Below are 18,526 nucleotides of genomic sequence, written 5' to 3'. Positions count from 1 at the left end.
AGGGCCTTTGGGAGGTGACTGAGTGATGCAGGTACCATTCATTCTCTGAGGTGGAGGAGATAAGAAGTGGGAGAAGAGGGGGATCTAAGGTGAGGTGGGGATAGAAATCACAAATTCAGTGTGGACATACTGACTTTGCAGAATCAGTGGCTGCTCAGGCAGCTGGAGGCACTGTTCCAGGCTGGAAGTAGATGCCTGGGAAGAGAAACCAGACACTGCCACCTGGGACCCAGAGGCCACACTTCTTCACAGATGGGCAAGGTAGAGTCCAGAAGATGCTTGGAATTTTGTTTTGTTTTTTTGAAATTGGTTATTGACACTTACAAATCCAGAGATATTGGGGCGCCTGGGTGGCTCAGTCCGTTAAGCGTCTGCCTTTGGCTCGGATCATGATCTCGGGGTTCTGGGTTCGAGCCCCAAGTCGGGCTCCCTGCTCAGCTGGGAGCCTGCTTCTTCCTCTCTCTCGGCCTCTCCCCTCACTTGTGCTCTCACTCACACTCTCAAATAAAGTCTTTAAAAAAAATAATTAAATCCAGAGATATCAAATAAAACTCAGAATTTCCACTTCCTCTTCCAAATTGGATGCTCTAGCCACAATGGGGCCACATTCTGGCTCCAGGGCAGACTGGTAGAGGAGCTGCGGCCCCTCCAGATAGGGCACAAACTCTCCAGCAGGTCTAACCCCAGTAGATCTGCTCAACGCCTGGTCCTGGTGACACTGATTTCAACCTCTGGCACAGGCAGGAGGTGATACCATAGAAGGGGGAAATGTCCTGGGACAGAGTCTGGACTTTGGATGGACCCATTGGAAGTAGCAGCTCAGCTGCTTCTCAGCCTTGCAACCCAAAGTGTACCACTTAATTTCACTGAGCCTGTCTTGCCTTTTCTAGAAAATGAGGGTAACACTCCTTACCTGGAATGTCATCTATAGGAAAGCTCCTAGCACAGTGGCAGACTCAGAGAAGAGGCTCGAGCAATGTTTGTTTCTTTCCGTTTCAATCTGATGAGCAGCTAGGCTCGGGAAATCAGAATGGTTAGGCCATAGCCCAGGCTGAGGTAAAGAGACCTGATTCTGGCTCTTCCACTTGCCAACTATGCAGCCTCAGTATTCCTAGTTGCAGGATGGGAACTCTACTTGTACCAACCTTGTGGGAATTAAATAAGTTAATACAACTGAGGATTAGATTGGCTCTTATACCTGGCTGGCCATTAGAGTCTTCTAGGGACTTTTTTTTTTTTTTTTTTTAAGATTGATTTATTTATTTTAGAGAGAGAGAGTGACAGTACCAGTGGGAGGGGGAGAGGGAGAGAATCTGAAGCAGACTCCGCAGTGAGTGCAGAGCCCAAGGCTGGGCTTGGTGCAGGGCTCAATCCCATGACCCTGAGATCAGGACCTGAGCCAAAACTGAGTCTAATGCTTAACTGACTGTGTCACCCAGGCACCCCTTCTAGGGACATTTTAGAAAATATTCATGTCTGGGCTCTATCTTCAGAGATCTTTTTAAAAAAGATTTTATTTATTTATTTATTTATTTATTTATTTATTTATTTATTTGAGAGAGAGAGCATGAGCAAGGGGAGGGGCAGAGGGAGAAGCAGGGGCTTGGCGCAGGGCTCTATCCCAGGACTCCAGGATCATGACGTGAGCTGAAGGCAGATGCTGAACCAACTGAGCCACCCAGGTGCCCTTATCTTCAGAGATCTCTTCTGACTTCATCTGGGGTGGGGCCCTGGTATAGGTATTTTGTCAAATCTCAAGTGATTCTGTGTGCAGGGAGGATTAGGAGCTCCGTAGTAGAAGGGATTAATCAAGAGCATGGGCTTTGGAGCCCAACTGCCTATGTTCAAATCCAACTGAGCCAACCAACAGATGTGTGAACATGAGCAAGTTCTTAACCTCTCATGTTAAACTGGGCTAATAAAAGGACCTGGGAGGTTGTATAGCTCTCAAATGCTTAGAGCAGTCTGTGGCAGCTAGTAGGCCCTTGGCAGACCAGGGCATCAGCACTCCTCAGCTCCCTTGCTTTATTTTTATTTCTTTTAATTTCAATTAATTAATTAACATATAGTATATTATTAGTTTCCGAGGTAGTTTAGTGATTCATCAGTTGCATATAATAGCCAGTACTCATCACATCAAGTGCCCTCCTTCATGCCTATCACCCAGCGACCCCATTCCCCCACCCACCTCCCTCTCCCCTGCTATTTCCAAACTGACTGCAGCCACTGCAGTCCTGCATCCAGCCCGCACAGTCTCCCCAAGGGGGCCTGGGTGCCTTGAACATCCCTCTCCTAACTCTGCTAGCTGCCCCCTAAAGTTATTTTTGATCTTTCTATTGTTCAGCTTTTTTTATTCACCCACAATGAAAGGAATTATCTCCCAAACAAAATTGTCTGCTCAAAAATCAGAGAGACCCCAAGGGGAGGGGAGGACAGAAGCTGACTGGCCACTCAAATGTCTCTCATATTAAAGAACAGGAAGAGGGAGAAGGAGAAGAAAAATCCCTTTCAGTGCTTAGGAAACAGTGTTTAGTGGGGGAAAAAACTGTAACACAGAATTGTACATTCAAGATAATTCATCCAGGTAAAGGGGAAAAAATGCATAGAAAAAAGATCAGGGGCACCTGGGAGGCTCAGCTTTTAAGGGACTGCCCCTGATCTTGGAGTCCCAGGACTGAGTTCTCAGCAGGAAGCCTGCTTCTCCCTCTGACCCTCCCCCCACCATGCTCTCTCATTCTCTCTCTCTCAAATAAATAAAATAAAAAAAAAAAAAAAATCTAAAAAAAGAAAAAAGATCAAAAGGAAATATCCTATATGTTAGTTTTTTTTTCCTCTGCTTCTCCATCCTTTTATGCACTTTATAATTTTCTATAGTGAATGTGTAATTAACAGGAAAAACAAGTGAAAAAATAAAAAAAGGAAAACCTTCACATGACTTTCTTTCCTCTTAATCATCTTATTGCTTTATGTCTTAGTTCCTTCTTTCTGTCAAACAAATTTATTTTTTAAAATTTTTTACTTGTTTTAAAGATTTTATTAGTGTTCTTTAAGTTTAAAAAAAATTTTTTTTAAGTAATCTCTACACCCAACATGGGGGCCGAACTCACAACCCTGAGAGTCACACTGTTACCAACTGAGCCAGCCAGGCACTCCTCTATAGAAATATTTTATTTTACTTTATTTATTTAAAGATTTATTTATTATTTATTTATTTGACAGAGAGAGACAGTGAGAGAGGGAACACAAGCAGGGGAGTGGGAGAGGAAGAAGCAGGCTCCCAGCAGAGGAGCCCGATGTGGGGCTCGATCCCAGGACCCTGGGATCATGACCTGAGCCGAAGGCAGACGCTTAACAACTGAGCCACCCAGGCGCCCCAAGATTTATTTATTTAGCTTAGAAAGAGAGCGAGCTGCAGGGGGAGAAGGCAATGTAGTCTTAAGCAGACTCCACACTGAGTGTGGAGCCTGACTCAGGGCTTGATCTCAGGACTCCGGACCTGAGCCGAAACCAAGAGTTGTTTGCTTAACCGACTGTACCACCTAGGGGCCCCTATAGAAAAAATTTTAAGAATTGTCTCCACTGGCTGGTTCTGTCACTTCTCCTCCCATTTACTACTTGATCCACAACAATCCGGCCTCCTCCCCAACCTCGGAGGTGACCCCACCCTGCAAGGATCAGCAGTGAAGTTAGTTGCCAAATCCAGTGGCTTCTCCTTTTTCCTTGCCAGAGCTTCCTGCAGTATCAGACGTGGTTGGTGCTTTCCCCTTTGTGTAAACTTTCTGCCTGCCCTCTGGGCTTTGTTTCTCCCCTCTGTCCAGGAACCTAACTTTTCTGACCACCTCTGTTGGGCCTGGCGGGTTCCTCTCGGCTTAACGTTCCCTAGGTTTGGGCATCTAGCCCCCTCCTTCTCTGCACACTCTTCTTGGGTGGCCTCATCCATTCTCTGCTTGTATGATACCATCCATGTGACAGCTTCTAGATCCCAGCCCTGGCCTCTTGTCTGGGACAAGTCAATCCAACTTCCTTCTGAACACCGTCATGTGGACGTCCCTCAAACACCTTACACTCAAGAAGTCCAAACCGACTCATCATTTCCACTTTCCCTCAACCCCAATCAACTCTTCCTGCTTTGTCCCTTCCCTGGGAAGTCATCATTGTCTCATTCTTTCCCTCACCCCCCACATCCAGTTGGTCACTAACACCTGTTGCTTCCAATTTGAAACTGTCTGGAGCACATCAGCACCCTGAGGATGTGTTCTGGCTCTGTCCCGCAGGAGGTCCCCTCTCTCTTTTGCCTTGATGATCATAGCAGTCTCACCAACATAGCTTGCTTTTCCTGGTCTTTCTCCTCCCCAGTCCATACCTTATAATTTTTCTGAATATTCATTCCCTCAGTCAATCAACCAACATTTGCCATGCACAAACTCTGCTCTAAATACTATGAGGGGTAAATGATACAGATTGACCCCAGATAGCTAAGTGATCTAGGGGATTTCAGATTGTGGGGATTGCTATCAAAATAAGCAGGAGGACTGAGAGAAAGTAGGGCATGGGGAGGGGAGTTCTCTCAGAGGTGGTCTTTGCCCTGGAATGGTCCCCCAGATGAGCATGACAGTTGCCCTGATGGAACTGGGGGGCAGCAATGATAGAAAAGAATGTGGCTGGGAACCCCACTTTAGGTTGGGAGCCAGGGGAAGGCCTGTGAGGAACGAAGGTTGAGAATGAGCTCTGAAGACCTGAGGGAGGTGCTTTCCAGATAGAGGGAAGAGCTAGTGACAAGGCCCTAAGGGGGTTCCCAGCACACAAAGGAGCCCAGGATGGCTGGAGCACAGCGAGTGAGGGGCAAAAAGAGGAGGGCAGGAAGATCATGCCTGGTGGCCCTGGTGGTAGTGCTGGGAGGAGAATGGGTTTTATTCTAAGTGCAATGGGAGGCTATTAAAAAGTTTTTCACGGGAAGGTCACGTTTGACTTTATCTCTTCAAAAGATTACTCCCTCTAGGTGTGTAGGGTGAATGGCATCTGGAGGTGAGGTGGGTAGTGTGGCTGAGTGCTAGGAAATTAACTGCAGTGGTCCAGGCAAGTCTTGTGGGCTGGGCTGGGTATTAGCAGTGCAAATGGAGAGAACTTAAACCTTCCTTGGGTCCCCAGCCTTTGCAGGCTAGCTCCATACTCCTTAGGGCAACCGTTTGGGTCTAGCCTCCCTCTTCAGCCCAATTCCCATCACTTCTCCCTTATCTTTGCACACGTTGTACTTTTTGGAATGTTCTTCACCATTTTCTCTTTGATTCATCCCTGAGACCAGGCTCAAATACCCCCTCCTCTCTAAACCTTTTCAGGAATTCTCCAGGGAGAGACCTTTGAACTTGTTCAGTGCTTAGTTTATATCTCTAGGATAATATCTGTCACACTGTACTGTCCTGTATGTTTACAATTCTGTGTCTGAAGAAGGTGGACCAAAAGCTTCTGGAAGGCAAGGACAGAGTTTTGGTAAATGTACAGTGAATGTTCAATGCATGATCAAGATACAGATGGTCCCACTATGGAACAGTTCACATAGGTCAAGACTCCAGTCCTGACCAGCCCCCGTTATATTCAAAGTCACCTGATAATGTGTAAGTCCTTGAGCGTAAGAACAGATACTAATGTGGGTACTACATCTCCTCATTTGATCCTGGAAACAGCCTGGAGAGGTGGGCACAGTGGGAAAATCATCTCTATTTTACAGATGTGTAAATCAAGGCTTAAGGAAGATGAGATTTGGCCAACATCCCTGAGCCCCTGAATTCAGTTCTATTGTTGACTCCTGGGTCTCCTCGCCTGTCCTTGCATCAAGAACTTGTAAGACTTCCTGTCACCTCTTCATGGTGGATGGGACATCCAACAGAGAGATGACTCACAGGAGGCAAGATGGGGAAGCAATTCTTCTTCCCCCTCCAAAAAGTGCCTCACACCACCACCTCCTTTGTTCCTAATAAGGAGAGCAACCATCTCGGCAGTGATAGCCTTGGACTGTGCAGAAAGAGTGCCTGAATTGAAATCCTGTCCATCTCTACCATTTACAGGTTATGTGACTTTGAGGAATTAACTTCTCTTGCCCGCCCCCCCCCCCCCGGGGGGGTTGTTTTGTTTAGTTTTTTTTTTTTTTTTAAGATTTTATTTATTTGACGGAGAGAGAGACAGCCAGCAAGAGAGGCAACACAAGAAGGGAGAGTGGGAGAGGAAGAAGCAGGCTCCCAGCGGAGCAGGGAGCCCTATGCGGGGCTCGATCCCAGGTCCCTGGGAGCAGGCCCTGAGCCCAAGGCGGGCGCTTAACGACTGAGCCACCCAGGTGCCCCCTGTGCTTTGCTTTTAATCTGTAAAACGGGAGTGAAAAAAAGTTACGTAGTAGGGTTGCCGGGAATATTATAGGAGACAAAGCATTTTCCCCAACGCTTAGCCATATAGAAAGGTCTTAATACTTGCTAATTACTATTACTGGCTCTAGAAATTTTCCTAAGCACTTTTCAAGTATCATCTCTTTTAGCACAAACAACAACCGTATGCCTTAGGCGACATACAGGCTTGGAGCTGTTAATAACGCCCCCGAAGAAGACTTGAACCCATAGCCTCACAACCAGGCAAGGCTTGGCAAACACGCGTGGCTCAGAGAATGCAAGCAGCTTGCTCATAGACTCGTGACCAGTTACTGACTCTATACTCAACCAGATCTCTGATTCCGAATTGATAGTTGGGCATAACTTATGTAGGTCTGTAATATGTAAGCTCCATAAAACTGGATTTGAGGAGGTGAAATGGGCAGTCCTCCAGAGGAGTCGAGAGACCGAGTCCTGTTCCTGATTGTGGATGAGGTGAATCTTTAATTTAGACCTCTTTTTCCTTACTGTGAAGTGGGGGAAGAAGCGTTATTAGGGTCCCCAGGGCCCTTTCCAATAGTGACTCTCCAGAGCAGAAGACCCCTGCTCAGGTAAAGACTCACTCAAATCCCTCCGGCTGAGGTTCATCCTCCGCGGGGCCCGCAAAAAGGACGCGTTCCCTTTAAGGCGCCAGCTCGCCGGCGGCGGCGGCCGGAAGTGTTGAAGCCCGGCCTGGCGGCGGCGGTGGCAGTAGCGGCCGTGGCGGCCTCTGCGCATGCTCCGTCGCCCGCCCGCCCTGGCCGCTCGCCGCCCGCCCGCCCGACGGAGACGGTGAGGAGGGGGAGGGGTGGGCGCGCGGGCGCGGGCGCGGGGTGGGGTGGGGGCGGGGGGGCGGGCGCGGGGGCCGCGCGGCGGCCGGCGAGGGCGGGCGGGCGCGCAGGGGGCGGGGGGCTGCTGCCTCCGCGGGCGCCTCCCCACGCCCTGTGCGTGCCGCCGCCGCCGCCGGGGAGCGAGCGGACGTCGCGGCGCCGCGGGGGGGTGGGGGGACGCTGCCGCTGGGTCCGCCCGAGCAGCCGGGCCGCCCCCAGCGCGGCCGGCCGCGCCGCCCGGGCTCGGCCCCTGGCCGAGGGCGGCGGGCGCCGGCGAGCGGGGCGCCAGGGGGCCCCGCGCCCCCAGACCGAGGGCCCCGGAAGTCCTAGGCTGAGGGGCCCGGAGGGGCCGGAGCCACTCCGGACTGAGAGGCCCGGACGCCCAGGACCCCGGAGAGGGGTCCGGGGATCTCGGGGTATCCCCAGGGGCGGGGCCCGGGGAGCAGCAGGCCCGTCGACGCGGAGCTGGGGAGGGGCCTGGGTCGCGCTTGGCCAGGGCCGCGGGGGGGGGGTGAGGGGGTTGGGGGGGACAAAAGGTTAAGGAAGCCTGGGTCCCCGCCCGGGAGGAGACCCTCGGAAGCTTGGCGGGGGAGCAAGAGCAGAGAGTGGGTTCTGCTGAGGGAAGGAGGCCCGAGCTTCACCCGAGGGGCGCGTTAGAGGCCTCGGCCTTTCAGTCCAGGGGAAAAGAGGCAGGTGCTGTTCCGAAGGCGTGGCGACACGGTGGGTAGTGGGAGCAGGGGACGAGGAAGAAGAGCTCCAGGGAAAGTGAGCAGGCCCCTGCCTTTCCGGAGGTGAGGGGGCGGTAGGAAGACGCCTCAGGGCCTTCTTAAGTAGGAATGGGAAGGGTCCAAACCTGTGAGGGAGTGAGAGATTGAGTACCTTCTGATATGTAGGTAGAGAACAGGACGATCTGGTGTGTCAGGGGATGGGAAAACCCGTGTTTCTGAGGACCAGAGAGAAGATTGTTGAGGGGAAGAAGCTTAGAGTACCTCTACTTTCAGAAATGACAGGGGACTTGTCCAGGTGTCTCCTGAGGGGCAGGAACGATGACAGCAGAATCTTACTTGAGGGTCCTGGAGAGTGATCCACCAGACTTAGGCATGTCAAGCCTTGACCTACGGATCCCGGGAAGGCTTGACTATCCGAGGAACAGGAGGAGGTCTGAATTCTCTTAAGATGAGAGAAATCTCAAAAGTACTTCTTACCAGACACAGAAGGGGCCTTTTTGGTGTCTGTTTAGGAGAACCAAGAAATGGGATTCCTCCCTAACCTGGAGGATTAGGGAGTGGGAGGATCAGGTCGTTCCAGACTCACGGAGGGATTCTTTTCTTCTCCCTTGCCTCTGCTAATGGTTACCAAAGTGCTTTTGGAGGACTTTTTCATTAAATGTTTGAACTGTCTTCCGTAATTTATCAGCTTTTTATCAATTGTGGATACTTAAGATCTGACGATGACTTTTTCATTAGTCGTTAGTCAACCATTTATTCATATTTACTTCAACAAACATATCAAATAGCTAATTTGTACTTAACTTCATTGGGTTAGCTTGGGCCCTGAATTGGTCTTGCCCTAAGCAGAAGTCTCCTAGGTTTTAGTGCGATGATCCTTCAAAGAACACTTTTATCTCATTGCTTCCCCAAACACCTATATAGTAGTCTCCAGTACGTGACTTACCCCGAACTTCATTTGTTTTGGCTTTATTACATTCGATAATGCCCTGGATCACTTAATGCATGAGCAGGAATGAAGAAGGAAAAAAAATCAAGGCGTTTTGGCCTCAAGTAATAAAGTTTTAACTTGGAAATTTTTTTTTTAAGATTTTATTTATTTATTTGACAGAGACAGCCAGCGAGAGAGGGAACATAAGCAGGGAGAGTGGGAGAGGAAGAAGCAGGCTTCCAACGGAGGAGCCTGATGTGGGGCTCGATCCCAGAACGCTGGGATCATGCCCTGAGCCGAAGGCAGACGCTTAACGACTGCACCACCCAGGCGCCCCTAACTTGGAAATTTCTTAAGAATAGACTACAGAGTTGGGGCGCCTGGGTGACTCAGTACATTAAGCGTCTTGACTTTGGCTCAGGTCACAGTCCCTCTGTCCCTCCCCCCACTCATGCATCCATGCCCCACGTGTGCTCTCTGCCAAATACATAAATAAGATCTTTATTTATTTATTTTTTTTTTAAGATTCTATATATTTGACAGCGAGAGAGGGAACACAAGTCGGGGGTATGGGAGAGGGAGAAGGAGTATCCCACGGGGCTCGATCCCAGGACCCCCCCGGGTCACTACCTGAGCCGAAGGCAGATGCCCAATAACTGAGCCACCCAGGCACCCCAAATAAGATCTTAAAAAAAAAAAAGACTACACAGTCTACGAAAATTACAATACAGTATGGAATAAATAAATACATTTTGGGGTAAGAAAATTTCAGGGTATCTGCTATTTTATTCCTTTTCAACTACGAACGCTGATGTTCCTGCAGTCCTGTGACACTCATAATCCTGCCACATTTTAAGCATTAGTTTTCAGGAGTGCCTGGCTGGCTTAGTTGGTGGAGCTTGCGACTCTTGATTTTGGGGTCATGAGTTTGAGCTTCATTTTGGGCACAGAGGTTACTTCAACAACAACAACAACAACAAGAAACATTGGTTTTCCGAACACAAAAAATGAATTTAATCCAGAGTAGGTCAGATGTCATTTGTTTAGTTTTTTAGTAGCTCGTGTGAGTATTCATGTGCTTGCTTTCAAGGTATCGTTTTTGTCTTTGAAAATAACTACAAAATAATTCTTTTCACATAAATTTGACATCTTTCCTTTATGTGTGTTTCCCGAGAATTACAGAGTGTTGTGTGATTACACAATGAATACTCTCAGGCCCCTTCCCTGAAATACCCAAAGGAGCAACTCAGTCATCTTGCCTCAGGAGTTTTTGTTGCTATAAACAAGAGCTACTTTTCAGTTTATGCTCACCTCAAAGAGATGACCTTGCAGTTAGCCAGTGTAGTCTGTAGAGCTGGTTTCGGGTTACTTGTTAGGAATGTGGTGTTTAGGGTAATAAGAGAGGCTCAAAACTTGCTTCTCTAAAGAATGTAAGAATTGCCATGTTGGATCAGACCTTCTGTCTCTTACTGACACTGAGAGACATATTGTGGATGATTATAATTACCTTCTCAGATAAACTCAGAAGGTTAGAGAACATTCCTCTTGGGTTCCAAGGTGTGGGAGGGCTAAGGAGTAAAATATGAGTTCCCACTGAAGAAGTATTAATCAAGTAGTTAGTCAACCACTTATTCAGAGTGTTGTAGAGAGGACTCAACCTTAGGGTAGAAGGTTAAAACTAGAAGCATCCTTCTAATTCTCCTCTAACCCATTTATTTACTTAAGCTATTTTTAAAATTGTAAACCACTGTTTTAAAATAATAAATTCCGTAAGTTTGTTACATGCTAAAGTTTACATCTTTTAAATTCATTAAATATGTAATAGTAACAGAATAGCGCTTGACAATAAGTGTCCAAACAAATGTGGGCTGTGATTCTTTTCATTCAAGCTCCGTTTTTATGGTTCAAGCTTTGAAGATATCTATTGGTTCAGTTATTCTAGGATTTGATAGCATTTGTATGCTTCGTCATATCCCTTTTTGTCTTTTTCTAGACTCCAAGGTCCTAATTGTTTTGATTCTATTGCTGGCAGCCAGCTGAACCAGTCCAGTGATTCTCTTTTTTATCCCTAGTTTTATTTTTTCTAAGGTTTATTTATTTATTTAAGGGGGAGGGGCAGAGGGAGAGAGAATTCTGAAGCCGACTCCCCTCTGAGCTCGAATCATTGCAGGGCTCAATCCCAGGACCCTGAGATCATGACCTGAGCTGAAATCAAGAGGGGGCCGCTTAACTGACTGAGACATCCAGGTGCCCCTATTCCTAGTTTTTGAACTTTTAATTTACAGAAGTTCAGATAGTGTACTGTAGTATCTTGCAATTAATTTTTTTCTCTACTATATGACAATGTCATGCATCTCTTTTCCTTCTTTAGTTCCTTAAGAGCAGATACTGTCCCTTTTCATATCCAGTGAGCCTAACTCTGTGCCTGATGTGGAGTAGAGACTCAGTAAGTATTTGTTGAACTGGCCATAATGACAGGCAATAAGCTTAGTCTAGCTGCCTAAATAAATCTGTATCCCCTAATTTAGAAAAGTAGAAAATTCTAGAAGTCTTTTAGGGCAAGGCAAGTCATTCACTGGACAAAAATTTATTACATAACTGTTATGTGCCAGTTTTCCTTGGAAAATTTTAGGTAGGCAGTTTTGTAAATAGAAGTCTGATATTGAACACAATTTATTTACTCCTGTGTCCTGGGTACTGAGCTAGGCACGGGGGAGGTGTTGAAAAAGAAAAGCAGGGGGCGCCTGGGTGGTGCAGTCGTTGAGCGTCTGCCTTCGGCTCAGGGCGTGATCCCGGCGTTATGGGATTGAGCCCCACATCAGGCTCCTCCGCTGGGAGCCTGCTTCTTCCTCTCCCGCTCCCCCTGCTTGTGTTCCCTCTCTCGCTGGCTGTCTCTCTGACAAATAAATAAATAAAATCTTAAAAAAAAAAAGAAAAAGAAAAGCAATCTTTGCTCTCCCAGGATGCAGTCTGGTGAGGAGAGGCTGACAAAGTGGGGTAATGGTTATGACAGGGGTGCTTCAGCAGGTTCTAAGGGAGCAAGAACACAAGCTTACATCTAGTCAGGGGAGTCACAGGCCTCCCTGTGAATGAACATGTATGTGTGTGTATGTATGTGTGTGTGAATATATATATATTTATTTTATTTTACTTATTTTTTTTAAGTAAACTCTATGCCCAATATGGGGCTTGAACTCATGATCCTGAGATTAGGAGTTGCATGTTCTACCGACTGAGCCAGCCAGTCATCCCAGGAAATGATGTTTTAAATAAGTTATAAAAGTTTAGCAGTGACTAGCCAAAAAGGAAGGAAAAGAGAATTCTAGGTAGAGGAAACAAGTGTAAAGGCTCAGGTGAGGATATATGGCATGTTTGAGAAATTGAAAGAAATTCACGACAGGAGCCCACAATGTGAGAGGAAGAACTATGAGAAATGAGGCTAGCACAGTGGACAGGGGACAGATTTGGAGGATTCTATAAGCACTGTTAAGATGCTTGCACTTTAATAGCCAAGGGAATCCACTGAAGGATTCTGAAATGGGGAAAAGGCCTGTGGCCTTTAGTAAGATTACTTTGTTGGCTCTGTAGATAATGGAGTGGAGAGCAAGACCAGAGATTAGGATACTGATGAGAAGCAGCTAGAAAAATTCAGGTAACAGTATGGCGGCTTAGAATATGGTGGTGGCAGCACAGATGGAGAAAGGGGGATGGTTAAAAGAGAAATATAGATGATAGAATGGATAGGATTTGGTGGTTGATTGGATTTAGAAAGAGAAGGATGAAAAATAACACTGTAGTTTCTGGCTTGAGAAAATAGGTAGAGGATAGTGCCATTTACAGACGCAGGAAATAGGAACAGGTTTATGAGAGAATATGAGTTTGGTTTAAGGTGGCTACAAGTTAAATTTTAAGAGGCTTTTGGGTACAGGAGGTATAGCATTCAGGAAAAAAGTTTGAACGTGAGAATCATCAAAGGCAGAAGCCTAAGTCTGATGTAAGGAATTTTAAGTAGGTCAAATACAAACAAAAATTGATTGAACCAACGTGTCATTGCCATGATGAACAGGGCTGTGGGAGACAGGCTTTATAAAGAAGCAACACCTGCCCTCATAGAATTAAAAATACCAAAAAATTAAAAAAATAAAGAAGCAGCACCTCGGGGCGCCTGGGTGGCTCAGTCGTTAAGCGTCTGCCTTCGGCTCAGGGCGTGATCCCGGCGTTATGGGATCGAGCCCCACATCGGGCTCCTCCGCGGGGAGCCTGCTTCTTCCTCTCCCACTCCCCGCTTGTGTTCCCTCTCTCGCTGGTTGTCTCTCTCTCTCTCTGTCAAATAAATAAATAAAATCTTAAAAAAACAAAACAGCAGCAGCACCTCATAGAGAGTGTAGTTCAGTTATGAAAACAGAGGTTTGTTCAGTTAACTACAAAGCATAGTGTGATAATCGTTAGAGGAGAGCTACTAACCAAGTGTTGGGGGACTGTAGAAAAGAAAATGTTTGGCAGGGGCTTTGTGGAGGCGTGGGCTTTGAACTGGGCCTTGGGAGGGAGAAGCTGATGAGGGAGAAGAGAGTTTGGGCTTAAGGAATAACAAAGGTATAGAAACCCGAAGGTCCATGTTGCACATTCAGAGTACAGGGGGAGGCTGGTATGGCTTGCACTTAAGGTTCTTGGGGAATTACAGTTGCAGATGAAACTGGAAAACTATTTGGGGGCCAGATGAGGGAGACTGAGTGCCATGCTTGACTGTGCATATTATAGGCAAACAAGTGTGGCAGAGCCGAGATGTGGATTCAGTTGTCTGACTACCACGCACGTATTCAAATGTGCATCTATCATGTGCCTACTCTGATCAGCATGTCCTAATCATCTCACATATCTAAGTAAACACAGTGCTCTTACCTATACTCTATTACGTGACTCCTTTCTTTGCAACTGTGAGAACTAACCCCTGCAGATTACCCTGGGGCCCTCAGAATTTTCATTAAAATTGGGATGATGCTTTGAAATACATTAGAGTCAAGGAGAACGTGGTGCTGGATACTGGTTTCCCCAGCAAGTCTGCAAGGGAGACGTCAGGCAAGATCATCTCTCCATTCAGTCTGCAGCAAAGAAGTAGAAGTTCCTAGCGGACATACAGTTGGATTCAGTATTTATTTAACAACCACACAATGCAAATCATTTTTCTTCCTATACAGCTTATTTTGTTTAGCGTATGCTTATTAAGTAATTCACAAAGGACAGAGCACTTGGTGAGGTGTAATGGCTGGTTGCAAAGAAAATAGATGATTCCTACTTTCTAGGAGCTTATTGTTTGGGATGGTGTGCTGTAGTGCACTAGTGGTGTGCTGTAAATCAGTTCTCCAGAAAAAAGAAATACCCAGATTTGTAGTGCTTGCCAATTTCTGTGGTGTATATACTCCCAGCGTCACTGATTTCAAGCTACCAGTTTGATGTCACTGAACTCGGAGCTGGGAAGAGACGTGCATAATCGGTTCTCAAGAGCAGGCTCCAAGGCACCTGGGTGGCTCAATTGGTTGAGTGTCTGCCTTCGGCTCAGGTCATGATCTCAGGGTCCTGGGAACGAGTCTTGCATCAGGCTCTCTGCTCATCAGAGAGTCTTCTTCTCTTTCTTACTCTATCTCTGTGCTCTCCCTCTCCCTCTCTCAAATAAATAAATGAAATCTTAAAAAAAAAAAAAAAAAAAAAGCAGGCTCCGGTACAACACTGGGTGAATCACATATCCTAAGAAAGCCTAAATCAGCAAGTGAGTATTAAGGCATTTCTGGAATGATCAGAGCCTAGGTCAGCCCCTTCTCACAGTTCCCGTCCTTTTCAGAGGAGCACCATCTTGGAATTGGTAGTCATAATTAGCTTGGTGTTCCTTTCCTATGATTGCCATCTTTTCAAACCAGACCAGGTCACTGGTGCTTCTTGTTTCTGACAGCAGCCCAGCTATCTGACTTCATGTGAAAGATGGCTAATGCGGAAGTGAGTGTTCCAGTGGGGGATGTGGTTGTGGTACCCACTGAAGGAAATGAAGGAGAGAACCCTGAAGACACTAAAACCCAAGTGATCTTGCAGTTACAGCCTGTGCAGCAAGGGTAAGTGACTAGAGATTTGGATCTTCTGAAAAATTTGGGAGGTTTAAAGAGTGGGGAAATTATAACTGTATGATTGCTTAGCAGTAGGAAACATTCAGCATCAATCTCTCAGAGCTGGCTCAGTTGTCATCTTTATAAAGTACTGTGTGCTGTATTCGTCATTGTAATACTATTACAACAGTTAACTGTGTCCTTGTCTCTCTCCCTCTTCTCCACTCTAAGCTCTTTGAGGGTAAGTTACATGGCTCCCTCCTCCTATTGATCCACACTGTTTAGCACAGGGCCTTGGTACATGTTTACTGAAAGACAGTGTAGTTAGAGGAAAGTAGGCAGGGCAACTACAAAAGTTTTCCTACCAGAAGTGGTCTGGACCCTAAGGAATGGGTAAATTAATCAAACTTAGTTTATCAAAATATACATATCAACAACGTACTATTTTACAATGTATTACAAAGCATTGGAAGAAATATAGCACATGGTTCCCACCATCATGGAGCTTGCAGTCTAGTTGTGCAAACCAAAATACATATATGTAAATAAAGAGGTCATTTACGTGGCAAAATCTAAGTAGTACTGAGCGTCATGGTTAGGAAGTAGCTTGAATTCAGAGGATCACTCTGAATTTGAAAGAAGATATAAGATTTTTTAATTGGTCTTGAAGTTTAAATAAGAATTATATCAACAGAGAAGGAAGGGGTAGTTATTTTATCTTGAGGAATGTATAAAAAATTCTTCATAAGATTAGAAATGTTCTTGGGGCATCTGGCTGACTCAGTCGGTGGAACATGTGACTCTTGATCTCAGGGTTGTGAGTTTGGGCCCCATGTTGGGTGTAGAGATTACTTAAAAAAAAAAAGAATAAAAGGGGGTGCCTGGGTGGCTCATTTGGTTAAGCATCCAACTCTTGATTTCAGCTCAGGTCTTGATCTCGGGGTTGTGAGTTCAAGCCCCAGATGGGGCTCCACACCCAATGTGGAGCCTCCTTAAAAAAAAGGAGAGAGAAAGAAAAAAAAAATGTTCTTGGGCAAACACACAATCCAATGTCAATCTACTAAGTAATATACCTTGTGTGAGACACTTACAGAAAAAGGCAGTTAACCTCTCTTGGTAACTTAAACTTTTTAGTATAGGAAATTTCAAATATACCCCAAAATTAAAAAAAATATATTGTAATGAACCCCCATGTACACACCTATCACCCAACTTCAACAGTTATCGCACAACACATGGCCAGTCTTATTTCATCCCTACATCCGCCCACTGCTGAATTTTTTGAAGCAAATCCCAGACATTAGTATGTATCTTGTAAAAGTGGGGACTTTTTAGATTTTAAAATATAACCATAGTTTGCTGACATTTCTGAATATTGAAGGAAATATTCTAAGATCTGTAAGGGAAAGTTGATATAAGCACTGATGGGATGCCTGGCTGGCTCAGTCGGACTGTGTGACACTTGATCTTGGGGTTGAGAGTTCAAGCCCCATGTTGGGTGTAGAGATTACTTAAAAAAATAAATAATAAAATCTTAAGAAAAAATAATTACTGACATGTAGTGGATAGAGTGATTAGAATTTTTATTGGCACCAAAAGATTATGCTTCCTTATTCAAATTCACTTGTTTGGGAACTTCATTCGTTACATACATACATACTTGCAGTTGTTACCCTTTGAGGAAGGGTAATGAGGAAGATTTAAAGAGTAGATTCTTTAGTGCCTGGTAGCTTTACTTTCTCTTGGAGTCACTGTTTCTTCTACCTTTCCTAAAGTTCTCCATTTGTCACTTATTCTATCCTTCCTAGAGACAGAAAACACTCTCAACTGTTTAGAGACTTAATTATTTTGAAGATTAGTTGACTTATTTTGTGTGTGTGTCTTTTTATTTTCCAAATGACATTGGTTTTTCTGGAAGCCTCTCATTGCTTGATTAGGTTATAGACATCTTTGTACAACATATTGACTCCCCAACCTACTGTTTACACTGAATTTACCATATGAGCTAGTGATACATTTTCAGGTACTGATTTTGAGATACCTGCCAATCAATGCTCAGTTGATTTCTCTAGTTATATTTTATTTATTTATTTTTATTTTATTTTTTGAGAGAGCGAGCGAGCTTGTGTTCGGGGGGCGGAGGGGCAGAAGGAGAGAGAGAGAATCCCAACCAGGCTGCACACTCAGCATGGAGCCTGACATGGGGCTCAATCTCATGACCCTGAGATCATGACCTGAGCTGAAATCAAGAGTCTGACACTTAATTGACTGAGCCACCCAGCCACCCCAGAAAATTTTTTCTTGATAAAACCTTGTTTATAGACTGTGCCCCTACTTCCTACCGCAAGTGCAATTTACTGGTTGTTGAAATTACGTATAAATAAGAATTTCTTCTTTTAAGGGATTTTGAACATATTGGTCAATTTAGAGTGAGTTTACTGAACTTACTTGAAGCAGTGGTTTCTCATGTTTATCATAATCCTCATTCACTGACCAACCACTTACTGGGTGCTTTGCCATGTTCTAGTTAGTATTAGACCCACTAGTCATACAAAATTGAATAAATAAATAAGACGTAATCTCTGTTCTTGGGGGCCTCATAGACTATGCCCAAGGGGAGGCAGGCAGCTAAACAAACATATAATTTTAAGTGTTACTTGTGTTTTGACAAAAGCCTGAAGTACAGTTGGGTCACAAAGGAGGAAGTAGGTACTGGAGGGATTGATGTGGAAGGAAAAGCATCATAGAAGCTACTCATTAAAAAACAAATAGAGGGGCACCTGGTTGGCTCAGTCAACAGAGCACACAACTCTTGATCTTGGGATTATAAATTCAAGCTCCACATTGGTTGTAGAGATTACTTAAAAATAAAATCTTAAAAGCAAACAAACAGGGGTGCCAGGGTGGCTCAGTTGGTTAATCATCTGCCTTTGGCTCAGGTCATGATCCTGGGGTCCTAGGGATCGAGCCCCGCATGGGGCTTCTGCCCTGCGGGAGTCTGCTTCTTCCTCTCCCTCTGCCTCCCCCCCTCTCCTGCTTGTGCTTGCACACTCGCTCTCTCTAGTGTGCTGTCTCTCAAATAAATAAATAAATAAATAAATAAATAAATAAATAAAATCTTTAAACAAACAAATATATGGGGAAGGATGTTCTGGGGAAAGGGGGAAGTAAGAGCAAAGAGGGAAGGTGTGAAAGATGACAGTTCTGGGAACCACAAATAATTTGGTGTGGCTAGGGCTTGGATTATAAAGTGAGGTTTAGGGAGAGTTGAAACCAGGGGCCAGATCTTGGACCAACTTAAATATCCTGTTAAGCATTTGGGGCTTTATTGTAACAGCAAGTAGAGGGGTCTTGAAGGGTTTTAAGGAGGGATTTATGTGATCGCTGGTAGGAATATAGAAGCTCAGGTATATGCAAGGAGACTAGTTCAGACTAGAGATGATGCAGCCTGAATTAAGGCAGTAGCAGTGGAAAAAGAGACAGGGAGGCTGGCTGGTGTTAAGGAGATACATCTGGTAGGATTTGGTGGCTGAGTACGTGGGAGTTGAGGAGG

General features: G+C 45.5%; 2 protein-coding genes across 10 annotated transcripts in view; one reads left to right on the top strand and one right to left on the bottom strand.

Moving 5' to 3' along the window:
- Positions 1-7,111, bottom strand: part of TAF12 (TATA-box binding protein associated factor 12) — a 52,272-nt gene extending 45,161 nt beyond the window's left edge. Inside the window, exon 1 of the mRNA XM_045782016.2 lies at positions 6,977-7,111. The gene's annotated coding sequence lies outside the window, so the exon portion shown is untranslated. The remainder of the gene's footprint in view (positions 1-6,976) is intronic.
- Positions 7,090-18,526, top strand: part of GMEB1 (glucocorticoid modulatory element binding protein 1) — a 33,227-nt gene continuing 21,790 nt past the window's right edge. Inside the window, exons 1-3 of one of the 9 annotated variants that reach the window (XM_045782008.2) lie at positions 7,737-8,013; positions 11,253-11,327; positions 14,826-14,982. In XM_045782008.2, the coding sequence (XP_045637964.1) occupies positions 14,855-14,982 (128 nt within the window). In that variant the 5' untranslated portion in view covers positions 7,737-8,013; positions 11,253-11,327; positions 14,826-14,854. Of the gene's footprint in view, positions 7,185-7,435; positions 7,639-7,736; positions 11,328-14,825; positions 14,983-18,526 lie in introns of those variants that run through there. The other 8 variants (XM_045782007.2, XM_045782005.2, XM_045782010.2 and 5 more) reach the window with 8 other exon arrangements.

Source organism: Ursus americanus, chromosome 33 (genome assembly GCF_024610735.1).
Source record: "Ursus americanus isolate L20-20 chromosome 33, mUrsAme1.1.p, whole genome shotgun sequence".
Classification (NCBI taxonomy): Eukaryota; Metazoa; Chordata; class Mammalia; order Carnivora; family Ursidae; genus Ursus; species Ursus americanus.
The sequence above is the reverse complement of the archived record's forward strand: the minus strand, read 5'-3'. Positions and strand labels throughout refer to the sequence as shown.